Raw genomic sequence first — 20,582 nt, 5'->3', positions numbered from 1 at the left:
CTCTGCAGAGCTGTTGCCAAGTGCTGTGTTTAGTTTGGGTTCTCAGAGCAGCACTGCCAGCCTGGGCTTTGCACACTGCCCCTGAGAAGCCACACAGGGCTGCTGGCATGGAACAAAAATGTGTGCTCAGAGTGGCACAAGAATGAGACTCACTCAGAAACTCAAACATTACCACACTTGTGATTCAAGGATTTATTAAGTCATACATGCAAAACATACTGCCAATTGCATTAGCAAAAGATCAATGTAAAAACTTCACAATTTTGCAACTTTTATTTTTAAATTTTGCTTTAGTGGTTGAAAGGGTGTAGTTCAACATTATATTCCTGCCAGTTTGGAAGGTACAGAACATTAGCACTAATTACAGAACCTCACAGACCCAAGTTACTGTTACGCAATCGATGCTGCACATGGAGTGACAGAAAGAACACTTGGCTGCATTAGTCATGTTACAGTGGGGGGACCTTGCAGATAGTGATGGTTGAAAGGTTTGTCAGTTACAGAGGTTTAAAATATAAAAATTACTAAAATGTGTAAAGCTGCTTCACATGATTTTTACACCTAGTTAATAGACTAAAAGCTCCTCAGAAAGCATAACTTACTGGGTCAGAAATAACAGGAAAATGAGGATATGCTTGAACATTCTACTCTAAAAAAAAAAAAAAGAAAAAAAAAAGCTAACTTCTATCAATCAGAAGGTTTTAAAATACAAGTTATATTGCTCAGTAAGAAGAGATTCTACAAGAAAAGCATTTACTACATAAAAGTGGGAATGACTGATGCAGAATTGTACCTACATGAATGCCCTACTTGAAATTCAAAGGAATTTACCCATGAACACCAACCTCTCTCCACCACTGCACCTCTGGGAAAATGCTGAGCTACTCTGGCAGTGTAGTGTAAGTCAGCTGTACAGTGTCAAAATACTGTCTGGCACTATCTCCTGATCCAACCCAATATTCCACTTATTCATCACAATACAATGCTGTCAAAAGGACTAGATACACTTCAGTAAGAATAGGTTTTTTTCAATCACAGCAGCAAGAACTAGATTGCAACCAAGCCCTTACCAATGATAAAGCATTTACACTGTGACTCAGGGGTGTCAGTCATTGCCAGAGCTGGTGCTGGAGGCACCACAGGCAACGGCTGCGCTGGGAAAACAGTTCAGAATAAAACACATTAGAGCAGTGTTCTGCTAATTCCCCGGTACTGTTACTTACTGTGAAAAACTAGAAAGAGATTTTGCATTTCCTACCAGAAATTAGAGTCATTTTCAAGAAGAATCTTTAAAAAACAGTTTAGTGTTTGTAGCACAACAATACGGCTTAGTTCAGCAGATAGTTTGGCAACATTTAGTTGAGCAAGAAGAGGATTTTAAAAATAAGGCTTTACATAGGTGTGTCTTTTCAGTTTACTCTTAGAAGGATGCAAGGTAAGAATCAGACTTTAAATGAAACCATGAAATTGTCAACTGATTCAAGAATTGATGGAAGAGAACTAATTTATAACAGAAAAAATTGGCATGTGAATGCTCCATTGTTTGAGCAAAGCACAGGGTTGATGGGGTGGGGGAGGGTAACGTTTACAGCAGCAGACATTTTCTCTTCCTCTTCTTTACAGGAGGGGGGCACAGCACTGCTCGGATGGCTTCATCAAACACTGTCTTGAGGCCTCGCTGCGTAAGTGCTGAGCATTCGAGATATTTCACTGCGCCTGGGGGAAGCAGAGACACAGTTACAGAGGTTACAGCTCCAGCAGCACTGCTCCCAGCTGGCCCCACAACAAAAGCCAGGCATTCCATTTAATTAAGGTACAAGGTCTCCCACAAACACAGCCTAGATCCAGCCCACAACAGCCCTGCTGCTGCCATACCGATCTCTTTTGCCATGGCAAGGCCCTGGGGGTAGGTGATGGGAGTCAGCTTCTTCTCCTTCAGCTTCTCAATCGTGTCCTTGTCATCCCGCAGATCGAGTTTGGTGCCCACGAGGATGATGGGGGTGTTGGGACAGTGGTGCCGCACCTCAGGGTACCACTGCAAAGACAAATACAAAATGGTGTCTCTTGTGTGGGGCAGAGCTCCCTGAAGGCCCTGGAACAGCACATCTGAAGGCTCCCAGGCCTTCACTTTTGGTCAGTCAGTCAGTCGGGGTAGAGGGACGATCCAGATCCCATCAGGGCAGGATTAGAAAAGTCACATCACTGTTAATGAAGCCAACAGCTATTTCCATATATTTTAAAATGTAGCCCATTAAGGGATGTATTTTCCTCACACACCAGAAGAGCCCTGACCCCACCTTCCCCATGGAGGCACCTCCTTCTGCAGATGAGTTGTCAAGAGAGGGAATACTCCCAGTCACAGAGCACATGCAGAAGGATGGCTGATGCAAGGAACAAGTGCTACCAACCCAATTTTTACATGCATTTGTTTTAAAACTCATTTGTTTCAAACTATACTAAAAGGAAAGCTCCTGTTTGTGATCTCAGCACCTTGCTGGCTGAACACTTAAATTACTGTTATCAATGCATCAAGGAACAATTCGCACTTAAGTGTGTCATGTGCCCTGAACTTCCATGACTCACAAGTTAGGCAAATGGATTTCTGCTTCTTCAAACTGCATTTCATGGGGCACGTGGGAAAAACAATTTAAAAAAGCACCTAATATTTTCCAAGCTCTGCTGTGAAGTGAACAGTATGATGAACATTCAGAAATAAAATGGTACCAGCTCATCCTTACCTTAGCACGGACATTTTCAAAGGAAGCTGGGCTCACGAGGGAAAAGCAGATTAAGAAGACATCCTACAAAACAAGTTGACAGAGGTCAGCCCAACAGAAACCACTGCAGAGTGTGATAACAGGCCAATACCACCAGTGCCTCCATGACACTGCCAGCTCTACCAGACTTGCAAAAGGCAAGGTCAGCTACACAATTGCACATGACAATCAGAGGCAGCTTTCCCAGTGGGAAATCCATTCCCAGGCAGCTGCAAGCAGCCAGAGAGAAAGGGGGAAACAAATAACAAATAGAATGCAGTCAAATTTATAATCAGCTATTGCAGTAGCCAGCAACTAGGACACTAATACCACTGCCTTTCAAGGATTTTTTTCTCTAAATGTCATTTCTTCTTCACTGACCTCATCAGCACAGGATGTTGCGAAGTGTTAACAATTAATACACAACTTTAAAGTAGCCTTAAATTGCAAAGGCCAATTTCAACGGTATGAAAAAAAAAAAAAAAAAACAAAAAAAAACCCCACACAAGAATTTCTACAATTATTGTTTCCATACCCAAATCACAAGCAGCTTGTTGAACTTTTTATAAAACTTCACTCCTACTGAATGCCAGTAAAAAAAAACATTTTATAACTTCTCTATAACCAAATTAGGATTGAAAAGGTCATTAAAAATCTCAAAGCTCCTCCCTTTCCTTTCTAAATAATGAAAAAGCAGAAAGAAAAATGGCCATTTTTAGGGATCTTGCACATCTTTCTTTTCAACTGAAGGCAAAAGATTCTGAGTAAGAGCAGGTAAAAACACTTCAGATCACATGTTTATAGTAACCACAGGATACAATTCAGGTTTCATAGATGACAAGCTCCAGCTCTTCAGGCATTCAGAACACTCATTTCCTCTGTCTGTGCTGATGTAAACTTGCTGTATGACCCAAAACTTGGTAGGTGTCTCCTGAACAAGCCCAACTTTCCCCAACCTACCTCTGCATCCGTACTTATTCTGGTACCAAACGTGCTACAGAATCAGGCATTGCAGTGTGTTAGTTGATTGTGCTGCATTTCAAGGCATTTTGTTAGGTCAGCAGCTGACATCTCACTGCTAAGCACTTGCAACCCAGTTGTTCATGCATCACCCCAACCAGTTTCCGTAGCAGCGTCCCAGAAGAAGAAAGAAACAACATCAAATAACGTGATACTATGGCCACTACTTCTGTTTTCCAATTCTGCAGGTTTGTGGGGACTCAAGGGCTGCACTTGAGGAGACTCTGTCCTCCACTAGCTCCAGAGATCAAAAGATTTGGTGTAACCACAAGGAATTACTGGAAGATCTCAGGTGTCTTGCACACTAGTAGGAAAAGCTATTTGTTTTCAAGAAAATATTTAATCTTAGCAACTCATATAAATTTGGTAACAGAGTTCTCAGATCTAGCAATTTAATAGTTCCAAGAGAAGTATTTGTTCAAAAAATAGGGGCCAATTTATCACTATCATAGGCAAGACAAGATGACAGAACTTGGAACTGAAGTTTATTTAAAGTTTTACATACGGCAATAGGTTGATCTGTCAGACTGGAAGATATATTCTTACCATTGGTTCCTCCAACCTAATAACAGTAGGAGATAAAGTTACTCCTCAAACAGATTTAAGGGAAATGTTTTCAGTCAGCAATTTCTGCTCACAGATATTCTCAAGGAGGATTTTCTTCTTAAGAGAGACGCTGCCCTGTAATTCAGCACAACCAACAGCACCCAGAGCAGACACCAGCCTTCCCCAGAAACCAGTTCTGCACTGTCAGGGGAAACCTGCAAGATCAACCCTCTCTTGAAAAGCACCCAACTAACAACTTCTCTTTGGTTTGGTCTCCTGAGGAAACAGACCTGACCACCATTTCTGTCCCAACTTTTTCCTTCCCCAAATATTTGGAAATAGTAGTAGGTTTCAAATGCATTAAGGAAGATATTAAATTCCTGCATATTTTAAGGAATAAAATAAAAACATGAATGAGAAAGAGTTACAAATTAATGCCAAGCCCTCACTGTGAAGTTACCAGCTGTTAACTGCTGGGTGGCTGATCCCAGCACACGCTGCCCAAGTAACCAACACCTGCTGCTTTCACCTCGCCCACAACATCCTTCAGGTGCACAAACAGGGAAAGGAGGGCCACAGGAACATGCAGGGGCTGAGTTTTAAATAGCAAGTGAAGGAAAAGGGAGGCTGAACACAGATCCTAAAAAAAGTCAGGTTTCGTCAGCACCACTGTTCTCTTCCTCTGTGCTTTTTGTTAGTTTTGTGGGGGTGATGAATCTGAAATCTGAAGAATTCTTCACTTCAAGATTTACCACCCTGTTTCATTTACTGCTGCAAAAAAGCAATCCAAATGACTGAAAGTACTCCAAACCTGTACTGCACAGTCATACATCCTTGCACAGACAATGGAATTATTTTGCAGTCTACCAGAAAGCCACAATTTTAGCAGGCTGAAGACATGCATGTGCATTCTGTCCCTTTGTCACAGACACTCTGTCCCTACTAGAGATCTTCCATCATACCTTCCTCTACTTTTTTGAAAATATTTTTACTTTTATGATGTTAAGCGAAACTGAACTTTGAAGTATCCTATAAATATCTAAGTCTTAGAGAAAAACAGCTTTCAATTGTCTCTCATTCTAAAATATACAGGTATTTCTGAGATTTCAACTACAGTTGCCCACAACTGGTAAATTCATATCAATCTTGTGTATCATAACTGATGGGGAAGCCTAATGACTGTAAGTTAGTGACCAGTGAATTAAGGAAAATTGTGAATAAAGGACAGATTACTGAAAATAGCAATAGAATTCCTTAAATAAGATTCACATTATTCAAGAGAGCAGTTATGCTGTAGAGTGAAACAATTTTGCATTTTTCATTATTAGCATTTTAACATATTTGACAGTCAACAGCAAAAGTATTCAGTGCCAAAAAACTCCTGCAAATTACTGTTTCTTTACTCATAGCACAGCTCCATCAGGTAAGAGCCATTGCTCTAAACAGATTACAAAACACCTCTACAAAGATTAACTATAGCTGAAGTCACACTAGAAAGAAGAGAGTAGATCACTTCAGTGTTTTCCTTGAACATGGAAAGATGCAGGATGCAGGCAGGACTTTACCAGGTGCACACGGAGAAGACAAGCACATTTGTATTGATGTCACAGCACAAACTACAGCAAGCAATAAAATAACCACGGGCTCAACTACATTGGAAAGCTGGGACACCACAGCCTCTGTCAATATCAATAATCTCTTCATTCAGTGCTGCCTCTTTCACATGTAGAACATCTTCACATAGACTAAACAATATCAAGTGCTTAGCAGTGACAGTGTCAGGTTGCAGCCAAACATCGCCTAAAACCAAAAACAAACTCTGCCTTTGGCAGGCATGCTAACATTAAAATAAATGGACTAGCTGATGGGACTATTCACCAAGATACTCTGAGATAGTTTTGGAGTGTTTTTTTTAATTTTAAATCAAGCATTCTAGACAATTCTGAGGCTCCAACTACACAAAACCCAGCAAGTACAAACACAAGTGTATTTGTGCACACAAATACACAGGGCATGCAAATTTTAACTTTTTTACAACTGCACACACCCCAGAGATTATAAATTACAGCTACAGCACATGAAATGAAAGAGGTCACTGTTACTAATAAATGCAGCTCCAGGTGTGACAATGTTGGCCATATGTTGAAAAGGAAGAATGCTAATGTTAGACAAAGCTGTAGAGACTGCTCCTGGTGTCACCCTGCAGCTCTTACTGTTTGTGGGTAGGAGAGTGGACGTAGTCTGTCATAGTCCTCTTGACCAGCTGTGTCCCACAAACCCAGGTTGACCGGTTTTCCATCAACCATTACATTGGCAGAGTAGTTGTCAAAACTAAAAATAAAGAGAGAGTTAACTGCATTAGCTTGCAGTAAAATAAGGCACTTGAGGATTTTTCCCTCACAGAGCGAAAAACTGGGAAAACTGGGGAAGGGAATATTTTCATTGCATCCACCAGCTCCCCAGAGACAGCAAAGTTGTTCTTCCCCTAACAAGCATGATATTGGGTAATGGAATAAAAAATTATACACAACAGACTCGAATTTAAGACCAAAAAAAAGGAAACAACAGTAACTAAGGCAACAAGGCCTTGGACAGGTAACAAAACTCATCTGCAAACCTCACTAGAATGTATTTTGTTGTCTGAAAAGCTCATCAATACTTCAGAGAGCACCATAACCAGATGAAAATAGAGAGACATCTCTAAAAAGGGCAAAGAAGCTGCATATGTATAAAACACCCTCAGCAGGCCCTAGAAAAGAGAACTGCACTAATACTGATACTGACAAATCCTTATGTGAAAGAAAAAGGGAAGCACCAGAATAAATGAGTCTCCACAGTCTCGCCTGAGGAGCTAAAGAGCCGTGGCTGGCTTAGCACAGGATTGGCAGTAGCACAAAAAGTGGAAGGAACAAATAAACAAAAAATCACCAGCCATGTAAGACAACTATTTCTGACTATGATATAATGTTTTACAAGCTGTTCAGCCTTGGGACAGCTTATTATGAATGACATTAGAGACAGAAACACACTATTTTGGAAGAGAACAACATCTGGTAAAATGTTAGCAAATGTTAGTCCCTAATCTGCCAGGCCCAAAGGGTACAGAGAGCCAAAACTCAGGGACCATCAGCAAGCACTGGTGTGACTGTGCTGCAGCAAAAGCTCAAAGTGTTCCTTACAGACACCTGAGGGGTGCTTGCAGCCAATTCAAACAATTCAGGTAAGGAATCTGAAATGGCAGTAGGCATTGAGAAGCTGACAGAAATGAGTTTTTTGGATTTTATAAGTACTTACACCGTGGGTATATACTCTCCAGGAAATGCATTGGTTGTGTAACTGATGAGTAGGCATGTTTTACCTACAGCACTGCAAAAAGAGAAAGTTCACATGTAAAACACATTCATCTTGAATAACGAGAAATAATATACCTTGTAGGAGGAAGAAGACTAATTACATCCAGACACCCAAGGACAACTGAACATCTCCAGTCATTACTGTGCAGGAAAACAGCTGACAGACTGCAGCTTTAAAATTACTGACAATAAAAAAAACCCTAGTATAAACATCCATTTTGTGAAGTGATAAATTACCAAATTTTGCTCATTTTTAGTCACAAAAACCCCCAACAAATCCATATGTATTAATTAGACTACTAACATCCCCTAGTCACCTGACTGAATACTCAGAAAGATGGCCTTCTTCCAATGCTGAAATTAAAAAAACCTGAGAAGAATTTCCAGACACCCTTACACAATTCCAAAACTCTTATATTTTCCAGAAAAATGTATACTTGCATATAAGTGAAGTTAAAGCTTGAAAAGTGTAATTTCTCAACACATCATTACTTTTGAGTATTTAAGGAATGAATACAAATGATAACTCTCATATTATTTACTGCTATTGCAAAGCGACTCCCCACATGTGTGCACCCACTACTCAAACATTTCATTAACTGATTTACAGATAAATTACATTCCAGTAGTGGAAAACTTGGAACACCAAACCTCTTCCTACTGATCTAATTCACAGGAGCCTCAAATGAGGGCAGGACAAGGCTTTGTTCCAGGATCCCTTCAAAACTCTGGCAGCCAGCTCGTTCCCTTCTCCACCCTCCTCCCCACATCTTATCTGGAGTCAAACATATGATTAAGGACAGCATTCAATTTTTGTTACAGTTTCAATTAAGTGTTGGAAAACTTGAGATTGGGCCTTATTTCTTTCTTAAAATAGCCTCTGCAAAGAGTGTTCGTGACACTGCAGCCTGGTTCCCTTGCAGGCTTCCCACTTGCAGTGCATAATCCTTAGAGTGTGAGAGATTCCAGGGGTGCGCTGGCTCCTCCAAGGACGCTGCCAGACAGCCCCACAGCCCGACCCCCTCCTGCTCCCAGGCAGGGCAAACTGCATTGTCTTGCAGATGTTTTATCACTACAGCGATTTGCTCAAAGCCAGTCAGCAGCAACTTTGAAATCCTGCTGCACCTACAAGTATGATCGTGCCATTAGTGTGAGGTTTGACTCACGAGCCTCCTGAACTAAATCTTTCACAAGTGAATTTAAGCTGTGTCATATCCCTAAGTCACAGCTCAATCTCGAACTAAAGTACCTCCATTCAACTTTAAGCAGTTCCTCTCTGCATTAGCCCAAGAAGGTATTTGACAGCAGCTTCTGAAAGCACCTGAAACACTTGAGCTATGGAAGAGATGCTTCAGTGTGCAAAATTATCTGGGATTTTGTCCCCCATATCATTTTAACTGTAATTTGCTTTACATTTCTGAGCCAATACCTGGCATAACACCCTATCTGCTGCAACCCTGATCATACCATGCAGTTTTCCACCCTGCTTTTCACACCTGCTTCTAAGACACCAGCCTCACATAGTCTGAGGGATTTTTCCTTTCAGCACACACTCTTTTTACCAAGCTATAATAGCATCATGAAAGGAGGCATTTAATTCTGTTCCCATTAAGGACAATCTCTGAACATTCCCTTGTTGTAAAAGGTCTGAGACATACTTGTGCTCAAAAGTAGATGGATTTACCCTTAAAAAAAACTTGTGTGGGAAACAATCAAGGAGTAGTTCACCACACAGATACCTGTTCAACAGCTGTCAAAAGAGGAGATCCCATCTTAGATCCTGAACTAGCATTCTAACAAGCCAGAACAAGGAGTTAAGGAAAGTTATTCCTCCCCCATAAGGACAACTTGCTATTTTAGCTGCCTGCTGATGAGTTAGATCAGTTTGGATGTGCTGCTGAGTTGCTCTCACATCACCACACAGCCGGCTGTGCAGGGCCAGCTCACAAAGGACAGGTGGGAAAACCTTCAGGATCCCAGGCAGAGCAACAGCCAAATGCTTTGGGAAATCTCTCGAGGCACACAGACACGTTCTGGAACCTGTCTGGGCTGACTCTTCAGCTTCCATTAAAATCATTACAGGTAATTTGAGCTTCCACAAAATTAAAGTTGAACTCAACACTTTCAGCAGTGGATCGAGAACTGTTCTATGAATCCAGGCTCCTCTGCCCACCTTGCACTGAAACTCCCAGGTCTGCTCTGGCTAATCAAAATAGCACAGGAAGGTGGTGAGAGAATTCATTCCAAGTTTAGAAGTGCCTGTAGTGTGTTTCTGCAGCACCAATCAGCCAGAGTCATTTAAACAAGAGAAAACACGTTCAACAACCCCATTTCAGACTTACTCCATCCAGGTTTCCTGCTTTCCTTGCCTTTTGGCTCACTGCCACACAAACCAGATCATCATGGTCACCAGTCTTAAAAATAAACACTAATGCCTACCTTTATAAAGTACATCCTCTAAGTGCTTTATCAACTTTTTAGACTACTAATTTCTGTAATATAGCAACTCCCCTAAAGAGAATTCCAACTGCTTGGCAAAGTTTAAATCCTTGTACATAAAGGCTGAGACTAAGAATCTAAAATAACACCAAGATTAGTCATAAGATTTCTAGCAACTACTTAATCACAGCTCTGTCCACCCACTATTACATAAATAAAGCTAGCAACATTTGACTGTCATTAAAAACATGGCCTACAGAAATCCAGCTTTAAATGCTTAACAAAACTACCTTAACAAAAGACAGCACTGAGTCCCTTTTTGATTCCAAGTAGCACGCAGGAATCAATGTATTTATATAACCACATATGTATTGATTCCTAAACACAAAACATATCTTCTCTTTAGTTATGCTAACAAGTTTTATGAAATTTCCCCACAGTAGAGCTCCTTGGAGCCATTTTTTACCTGCAAACAGGTGGTAACCCTCACAAAAGGCTTTGCTTGAGCCATTTCTTTCTTTCTCTGATGCACATGAGCAAACTCTCTGGCAGACATGATGCCCAACAGCCCAGGTCTTTGGTGAGACATTGGAGTAACTGAGATTTCCCTAGTACCACCCTCAGATCAAGAGTTCAGTGCTGCTGCTACAGGAGGTTTAGCTACATGAGGCTCTCAGATAAACTCTATTACTCACTGTGCCACACCCTCTCCCAAATATGCTCTTCAGTACTTATAAAACAATTACTTTTTAAATCACTTTTTTAGTAACACAAGTTACCAAACTTCACGTCACTGCACTTTCTCCAGACGGCACGGGAGGGACCCGAGGTGCTCAGAGTCTCACATGAACACTGCACTACCCTCAGTAAAAAGCCAATCCCCCTACACATGCCCTCCCCTTCTCCCAGTCATCAAAGCAAATACACACAAAAAAAAAGCACAGCTTTAGCAGACAAGGCCTCAGATAAAAAAAAAATTTCAAACAAGGATTCCTAAATTACTGCTCTTACAGTATTGCCACAATTAAAAGATGCCTACAAAAGAGCATGAAGTGCAACAACTTCTGTGGCATCTAATAATTGGTAATTTCTCCAAAACACAGAACTTCTTCTGGCCTTACACAACATCACTGGAGATTTTGTACCACTTAGCAGCTGCCTTTCTGGAGTGAAAACAAAAGCTGCTAAAAATAACTTCCACCAATGCTTGTTCTCAAGTGTCAATCAACAGCAATTCCTGCAGTTACTCCAGCGGCTGCTCTTCATCTGTCCTGCACATTCCTCCTGCTCTCTGTCATGACAGCTCAAAGCAACAGTTGTCATTTATTTTCCCCCAAACAATCCCCACAGCGAAATAAAAAAAAAACAAAAAAAACCAAAAAAAAACAAAAAAAAAAAACAAAAAAAAAAAAACCAGAGGAAAATACAATAGCCCAAACTAGCACACATGCCACACTTTTCTAGTCTAGTTGTCTAAACATCCAGTAATGAAAACTCTAAAGACAAAACGTGAGTTACATATGAGAAACAGCCTCCTCATTAACAAATTTTAAAAATAACCACAGGTACTTCTAAAGCTTTGTTTATTTTTGTTCCTAGCAGATCTTTGTTGAGGGTACATAAAACAATACCCAAGTTTTATATTACATAAGCAAATCTTTAACCTGCATTGTTTTACAGGAACACTAAAACTTTGGCCTTATCTAAGCCAAACACGACATTTCCTAGAATACCTGCAATGCTGGAGCTCTTGAAGGATCAATAGCACAAAGGAACACAAATAGTTAAATACATTTTAACAAAACAGTGAACAGAGCATTCTCATACAAAGCTACCAAAAATGAGCAACAGTATCTGAAAAGAACCTTAAGAAAAATTTGCTTCTAACTGAAGAGGAAGGAAAATAAATTAAACTACTGTATTTTGTTCACACATATGTAGAAAAGTCAGGTAGAACTACACCACCTACATTTCCAAGACAAAGAAAAACAAAAATGCTAGGAAGAGGGATGGTTTACAAAGCAAATGACCCAAAGAACTGTTCTGTTGAATGTGTTACTGAACATTATACAGCTGGTTTGTGCTGAGTTCTCACTTCTAGAGGAGGAAGTAGACTGAGCCTTATCCCCACCCAAACATGATGCATCACATTTATTTACAGCACTGTAAATACAGAGTTCAGATAATTTAAAAAAAAATTTAAAAAAAAAAAAAAAAATATATATATATATATTAAAAAAGCAATTTTGTTTGGTTTAAATTTAATATAACCAAAAGAGCAGTCCGCAGTTATCCTATCTGGTATCAAAGAATTACACTACTATGACAATGATTTATTGAGATACCACTTTCATGTTCATATTACTCCAAATCTTACACAGCAAGTCAAAACAAATTTGGCACAATGTAAGGTTCATCTTTCAGCCATATTTAGCTGCCTTTTTAAGGAATTCTACATCATTAAAAACAAATCAACAAACCAACTCCTTCCCACCAAATAACTTGAAAATTAAGGCACCATGTTAAATTACAGACCACTGTGGTGAGTCCATTTAGCTACACTTCACTCCTCTGTCATCTACAGAAGTTTGCTGTGATACCAATTATGCTCAGTCTACACTGGGATTTTTGTTTCTCCTAAAGGAAAAAAAAAACAAAAAAACCAAAAAAAACTCAAACTGCATAAGACAAGTCTTGTTTTCCAGCTGGCCCGTGATGTTCCCCTGAGCTCTGACATCGAGTAAGAGAGAGAATCCCTCTGGGCTGAGGGGAACAGTATCATGGAGAATATTCAAAAATACCAAACACACAAACTCTTTTCTCAATTCCAGCACTCCTCACACTGAAATCCAACTGCTAAACTTATGGGTTAACTCAATTCTAAACAGCATTCCCAACTTGTTTCACATATAGGTTAGACCATATTAAGATACTGTAGGTGTAAGAGCTCTTCACAGACAAGTATATCATTAACTATTTGTATTTCAAGGGCCTATCTGTCTCCTTTAGACAGGAGCCTTACAAGACCAGTTGTCTGCGGCCAAAAAACCAGTTTCTGCCCAAAAGCATTTATGATCTGCATGGAGTTAAGTATATTTCACTCAGTTTTACTGCAAAAGTCAGACGTCAAAAATCAATCTCTTAAAAGGCAGTAAGTTTGTTACTTTCACAAAAAGTATTTAAATCAGTATTAATTTTCTCATATAATTAAAACAGCAGCAAATATTTTAACACGTTTGGACGACTCCGGTGATGCAAGAACAGCAGCAAGCAGTGGCAGTGCAGGGAGCGGCCCGGACAGCCCAGCACACCCCGTCCATTGAGGCGGCCGCTTCTGCCCGCACCAAGGCGGAACGCTCGGTCCCAGCCCGGCCCCGGCCCCGCAGCAGCAGCCCCGCGGCGATGGGGGCTCGGCTGGGGAGGCGCACGGCTGCCGACCCCCGCACACCCCGCTCCGGGCCCGCCGTGCCCGCGCTCCCCGCCCCGTCCGGCAGCACCAGCAGCAGGAAGCCGCGGCCGCCACCCACCCACTCGCCCCTGGCCCCGGCCGCCCGCCTCGGCCCGGCCCCGGCCCCGCTCCGGGCCAGCCCCGCTCCCTCAGGCCGGGCCGCGCCCGCGCCGGGATCGCCCACACCCCGCGGCGGGGCCCGGAGCCGCTCCCGCCCCGCGGCCCGACATCCCCCCGGAGCGGCGGAGCGCCGGGCCCGGCCCAGGGTCCCTCGGACTTACCCGTCGCCCACCACCACACACTTGATGGCCTGCATCGGGGCTGCTGCTGAGCGGAGCAGGGAGCGGCGGCCGCCTCCGCCCTGAGCCTGGAGCGGGGACGAAGCAGCGGCACCACCCAAGGCGGGGAGGGAGAGGGCGGACTGCGGGCGCAGGAAGCGGCGCCGCGCTCACATCCGGCCGGGCCGCGCCGGGGCCGCGTCGCGGGCGGTGCCTCGGCTCGGGGCGGGAGCGGGCGCAGGGCCGGGGCCCCGCTCCTGCACGGGGTCAGTAGCACAGCCCCGGCCCTTGATCCGTGTGTGCTGTGTTCAGGCGGAGCCGTTCCGAGCGGGGATGGCGGCGCTGGCACTGCTGGCAAAAGCCCGCAGCCCGGTCAGGGACAAGGGGCTGGGCATCGTCCCACAGCAGCCCTGTCGCGTCTTAACGAGTCGCTCTTGAACACAGAGCTGCCGTTGACACCACCATGTGTCCCGTCTATCACGCCTGGCACCTGTCATAGAGAAACCTCATTCCTGGCAGCTCTTAAGCATGTTAATGTTGTGTTTACCCCACAGACGTACTCAGCACGTGTAACTCGGGTCACCGCAACGTTCCCCCTCTGCTCCTGTGGCCAGGTGCCCACTTTCCCCAGCCAGGCATGTGCCATGGGACCATCTCTCACAGTGCCACCTCTGCAGAGCCAGATTGTTTCACTTCATCCGTGGATCTTCACACTATCCTCCCTCCTCGTGATAAGCTGTGTGTAACATTAATTGTGCTGGCAAGTTTCAGATCAGATCAAATCAGTACATATCCAATCTTCTCAAGATGGGACAACTCAGAGATTGTCAGGCCTCACAGAGCTTTGGGTTTCTTTTTTCCCTCAAGCAAACCAGTTATTTCCATGAAATAGTGAATCAGAAGTCAAGCAGAGAAGGTCTGATGATCCCAAGAGTCTTAATTTCTACAATTAGTTCTTGCCATAGTTGTACTTGCCAGAGCATGTCCTGGTTGAGCTGATGCACAGAAGCACTGTTCCTTTGTTTGCACTGCCATCTGCTCCTAAAGGAAGTGTGGAGAGGGGACCCATGCACAGACTGATCCTGCAAAGTGAGGATGAACAAAACCACCATAGAGGGTGGTTTTCCAGTGATTTGGTCTTCTCTTAATTTCAGAACATTTCTAAATTATTTTGATACCACACAATGCAACTTCATCAGTGAGCAGAGCATTCCAAGACAGTTTCATTTCCTTTCATTTTTCTTTCATTAAGCAGAGATAATTCTCAGATATTTCCCATCAGAGAGGAAATCCTGTCACTGTGAACCGAAAGGCTACTTTTGCAACACTTGTATGTCCGTGTTCCCTCACACAGATGGAAGCTGGAATGGGTTGTCACTTAAGCTAAATATCTTTAAAGCCAAGCCTTTGGCGCTGCCATTGAGCTGGCACCGGCTCTGTGCCCAGCAGGAGCGCAGCGAGCGGAGGTGTGGGCAGGACCGAGGGAGGGGCAGGATCCCTGCAGGATCTCTGCGCTCCTGCTGCTCCTGGCTGCTGCAGCAGCCCCTGGGCCTCTGGGATCCTGCACAGGAACACAGCAGCACCACCAGTGTCTAACTGGTGTCAGACCCACCACATGGGGAGATTCGAGGGACATGTAAAACTGCTTCTCATTTTCCACCACCTGTCTCTTCCTTCACTGTTTCTTTTTTTATCCAGTGTATAACAGAGGGATGATTAGAGCTTTTTCTATGAAAAAGAGGTACAACAGCATTTACAATATAATTACAAAATAGCACATAAAGACAAGGATGAAGGCTGTAAGAGACAAAACACTTTAGCACAAATTGTTTTATGATCCTGTCATGAGAGAAGCATTATCTTTTTACATATGTTCTTTTCAGTGCTCATCCACCCTATTGTTTTGGGATCAATTATTTTGTGCTCTCAAAAATACTTAAGTTAAACCACAGGGCATGGTTTAAATAGGTTTTAAACTGACAATTTTATACTGAATTTGGTAAATAATTGACAACATTAGAAAATGCCTAGATGAATATTTACTGTTAGTCATTAAAAACAATATTACAGGTTGGGTAGATTATAATAATGGCAACATATTTAGACAATTGTCCTCCACACATTTGTGAATATTTATTTCCTCAAATGTTATAAAAAAGGCCATTTGGAATTTTTTAAGATTTTGCATTTGAAATCATACCTGATATTTCTCTTACAGTAGCTTTATTTGCCCTGGCAGACAATTGTGTGTATTCTCCTTAAAATATATGATGTTATATTCTATTGTGAAATATTATTATAGTTCAGCTACATTTTATTTTATTTTGCATCTATTTGGTTTACCTAGATGCAGTGTGTTTGTTTTTAAAGAGAAAAAGATAACTCGCATCATGCTACAAATACTCAACACTTTGCAGGTATGGATTTTCCCCTGAGAATGAGAAGAGAGAGCAATACGGAATACTTTGAAACATTAGTTTAACAAAATAAGCTTACAGGCAAAGGAGTGAGAAGTTAACAACAGACAACTTATTAGAATTCTCAGTTTGATACATATGACTGCAGTGCTGAGTTGTATACAGAATAGTTACAAATGCACCTCAGAGGAGTAGGATGGAAGTAAATAACGAGTGGCAGTGACAATAACACATTATAAATCTTTCCATACCTCTGATAAAACCATGAATCATACAGCTGAGGCTTAGATCAGTCTTAATATTATTCCACGCTCTATCACCTTGTCTTCTCTCACATTACAATTGTTGAGAGCCTTTTTCTTAGACATCAAGAAGAAATCATTATTTAAGATTGTTTGGGATAGTGCCTGAATGTGTGTATTGTGTGTGTGCTGGCAATGAGGCAGGATTATTCTCCTTTGTGGATGGGGAGTGGCAGGGTAATCACGCTGATGCAAGTCTAGAAAGTTCTACTCACCATGACACAGACTATCAACATTAGAGAGACAATAATTATTTGCACTTTTGTTATATCTTTCATCCCCAACTATTACTGTGCTCTGTAACTGACAGCTCATTAATGAAGCCACAGGAGTAGAGAAGGCCCAGTATACACTCTGAACAGGGAAACAACCAGAACACCTGGCAGTGATTCATAGGTGTGCTCCCTTTCTCACAGATGACACCTCCTGCTGACAGCAGTTCTGTTCAGTTGCCTCCAGGACTCAGCATGTACAGCATTGAGGTCAAAAGGAACCTTCTGTCCTTAACGATAGTGGAAAAACTGGTTTAGGGTAAAAAGCTGTAACTGTAATTCACAATCACTGGAAACTGGGCCTTGGACTGAAGTGCAAAAGCCAATTTTACATGAAGCAAAGGTGTGAAGTGTCAGAGGGTGGAATAAGGTTTTCAGCATATTGCACTCTTCTCTCTTTAGATAATTTATTTTAAAATCAGCAGCAAAAATCCCCCAAACATCACAAGAAGCAGAGAGACTTACCTTACAAGAGAAAACAGGGTTTCCAGATGCTTTTTCATCTTAAAATAGCTGACATAGTTGTCTTTTAGAATTGTAATTAAGGCTTGGCCCTAATTTGAGTGGCAAAAGTAAGGAATTTAATGATGCAGTATTAGGTACACAGTAACTGGTAGAAAAAAGTCAATGTCAGACAGCAGTGGGCATCCAAAATTCCTTCCTGGACTCTAGTTCCAGCTGTGGTGTTATCCATCTTTCTGGCCTGTCACTCCCTGAGCCCCTCTGCCCCCCTGTTTTTAAATCCAGACAGTAGTACTTGTTCCAGCTGTTTGGACAGTAACTGCCACTTAAAGCTTCTCACTTAACAGTTGCTGCCTGAGATTCCAAGTCTTTTGCTTAATGATGTTTGAATTCTTTAGTTGATATATCTTTGTCAAGCTAATGGACCACAGATTTTTAATTGGGGAAAGTGACACTATTGCTGTGGAGGAAATTCAGTTATCTTCACTTGGAACTTGGGGAGGTACCTTGACATAAAATTAATATTAGAAAATATTCTAATCCACAAGTAATGGATAGATATTCCAGGCAAACAGCTTTAGCATGATTAGCTTCCTGAGTGTTGAAAAAACCCTGTACTTGCATGTGATATGTATGCTGTTCAAATATAGCAGTCAGTCTGCTCTAGAGGAACCAAAGCCAGCAATAAAAAAGGAACCACAACTTTTAAATGTCAGCATTTGCTGCATCAGAGAGAACAGATTAAAGAAGCGTGAAAATAAAATGAAATAATGTAAATCTTTACATTATTAATAAAGCATTGTAAAATAAAAGCATCCTATTCATGTGATTCTAGCATAGATGATGTCTCTGGTATATGTATAAAACAGAAACAAGTCCTGTATTTCTTTAGGTAGCTTCTGACAAATCTTTCTTCTCTCAGGAATTTCAGTTACAAAAACCACATAAGGCTTTGCATTCACTGATGTCTACCCTCAGGTTTAGCAAGCAGTAACAGACAGTGCTTCCACTGTTGTTGAAGACCATGGGACTACACAACAGTAATCCCTGTATATGACTGCGAGCTTTTTGGAATAGAGGCATCATTATATATTTATAAACAAGGACCTGAGACTTCTCTCTGTGTCTCTATCATCCTAACTCCCTCAGCAGAAATATTGGAATAAGCCTTTTATAGGCATCACATCATGCCCTGAGTGAGGCATTGCTGAAACACACACACATGTAAGCTGCAAGTGCCCTCAAGTTCTGCCTATCTTGACATCAAGCATTTCACAGAAATGAGCATTAAAATATCAAGAAAAAGGATATAAAGGTTTAACCATGACATAAGCCCATTTGGTATTACTAGTTTTGCTGCCTTCCATTGCCCAGTCATTTTTCACATGAATAAAACTGAAAGTCACAAGCTGTGATCTGGCCCCTGCTTTCCTTAGAAAGATTTAGTGTTTGTTTTGCTCCAGACTTGCAGACAAACTTATGGACTTCAGCAGAGCTAGGACCTAAAAAAGGACCAAACCTTCTGTGGTCGGTTTGTCTGAGAACAGATGGAATGGGAAGGAGCTGACTTCCCCCTGTCATGCTGCACAGCTGTGACTCACATCCCAACTGAACAGCTTCTCTTGGAGTGGAAAGCAAGACAAAAACCAGACAGCTTCAAATGACACATTAGATCAAAGCCGGAAATTAAAATCAGGGGTTCATCATATAGCATGGCCAACATTTGAAACAGAAATGCACATTTATTGCAGAAATAAGACAATTGTCAAAAAATGATGATATATTCTGGAAGCTATTACTCACTGGGATTATTTGTGGAAATTCTGAAGAACTTTTAAGAGTAATAGATATAACAAATAAATGCAAAATAGCTTATTTTAGCATAAATAGAATATACAAATTGTATTAAAACCTACAGTGTTTTTTTCCCCAGTGATATTATACAGATAAGATGCTAAGTTATAATTTTGGGGAAGAGGAAAACTTCTCAAAATAAGATATTTGATTTATTCCCCATGAGAAAGATTAAAGAAATGTTTTGAAAATGTAATACCTCAGAAATGTTGACTCACAATGTTTTTTCTTTGAATAGAGGAATATCTGAATACCTGAGAAGAAATTTTAAGTAAAATGAAATAAAACATGAACAGTTTAGAAAATATGTTCTCTGATCCAAACAGAAAAACACAAGTCAGGGTTGAGAAGCAAAAGTGAGATGATGGCATTTAAGTGATGGAAAATAATCACTACAGGCATCGGCTGCAAATTGCATGTCAATAGTTTTGGACTTCTGCATACCAAAGTAATCAGTGTTTTAGCTAAACTGAAAATGATTTTACCACCATGACAGAGCTGAAATCAAAAGAGGAAGTGTGGGATGCTTTGAGGTTTAGTTTCACTATAAAATAATTAGCTAATTTCCAAACCTTCATGTGACAAAATCTCTGGTAAATCTCTTCAATTGGTATTGAATTGCATTATCTGCTAATTTCTTTGTTGGAAAGCTAAAGAGTGTTTCTTCAATCTCACTATTTAATGAAATCATTAGATCCAAATAAATACTGACGCTAACTTGTTATTATGACCTAATTTTGTAATTATATTGCCTATTTTAGTGTAGAAAGTAATTTACTCTTAATCAAGATTTAAAAATTGATACTGTCTCACATCTGTTGCAATGTGCAACATAAGCCAGAACTAATGAGACTGGCAGACATCTACTGGTAAATACAAAGTTAATCAGCTTCCTGATTTAACCTTTCTGTATCCTACATGTTTTTCCAATTAATAATGGAAAGCTGCTAAATGTGCTGTTCTGGAAATTGTCCTGTCTTTGTACATCAGCTTGATTCTTTGTCAATATAATAGTATTTTATAAGAAGTTTAGATCAATTTATTGATTTTTCTGTTTCATTTCAATTATTGAAGCTGATTGAATGGAAACTGGAAAGAACAGTTCAAGAGGAAAAAAATGGGGCTGTGTCCAAAAATTATAGTGGTCAACTGTTCATCTTTTGGGACATTTTTGCCACTGAAAAGTGTCATAATGGGAATTTATCTCGAAGACCTTTCTAGAAAATGTTTGCAAAATGTTTTTAAAATTTTGTGTGTAACCCAGACCTGAACAGTGTATTTTTAATTCATTATGTAACTCAAGTATTGGCTTGAAAGGCAAAGCAAAGCATTTCCTTGTGACAGTAGCTGGCTCACTGAATTCTTCATGTGGCTGTGTAAACAACAAAAATCACAATAAAACGCACCAAACCCAGAAACCATGATTGACATTTCA

General features: G+C 41.1%; 1 protein-coding gene across 1 annotated transcript; it reads right to left on the bottom strand.

Moving 5' to 3' along the window:
* Positions 1-177: 177 nt before the first annotated feature.
* RAC1 (Rac family small GTPase 1) lies at positions 178-14,265 on the bottom strand. Its single transcript, XM_056502967.1, has 6 exons — positions 13,844-14,265; positions 7,617-7,688; positions 6,536-6,653; positions 2,739-2,801; positions 1,876-2,035; positions 178-1,716 (listed from the first exon to the last, which is right to left on the bottom strand). The coding sequence occupies exons 1-6, from the start codon at positions 13,876-13,878 to the stop codon at positions 1,586-1,588; spliced, it is 579 nt and encodes a 192-aa protein (XP_056358942.1). The 5' UTR covers positions 13,879-14,265; the 3' UTR covers positions 178-1,585.
* Positions 14,266-20,582: the final 6,317 nt, after the last annotated feature.

Source organism: Oenanthe melanoleuca, chromosome 14 (genome assembly GCF_029582105.1).
Source record: "Oenanthe melanoleuca isolate GR-GAL-2019-014 chromosome 14, OMel1.0, whole genome shotgun sequence".
Taxonomy (NCBI): domain Eukaryota; kingdom Metazoa; phylum Chordata; class Aves; order Passeriformes; family Muscicapidae; genus Oenanthe; species Oenanthe melanoleuca.
The sequence above is the reverse complement of the archived record's forward strand: the minus strand, read 5'-3'. Positions and strand labels throughout refer to the sequence as shown.

Coding starts and splice junctions, on each gene's coding strand:
- RAC1 (XM_056502967.1), bottom strand. CDS start 13,878: ATGCAGGCCATCAAGTGTGTGGTGGTGGGCGACGG. Junction 2,802..6,535: donor CACTCTCCTACCCACAAACA/GTAAGAGCTGCA, acceptor CTTGTTTTGTAG/GATGTCTTCTTAATCTGCTT. Junction 1,717..1,875: donor TGCCATGGCAAAAGAGATCG/GTATGGCAGCAG, acceptor TGCTTCCCCCAG/GCGCAGTGAAATATCTCGAA.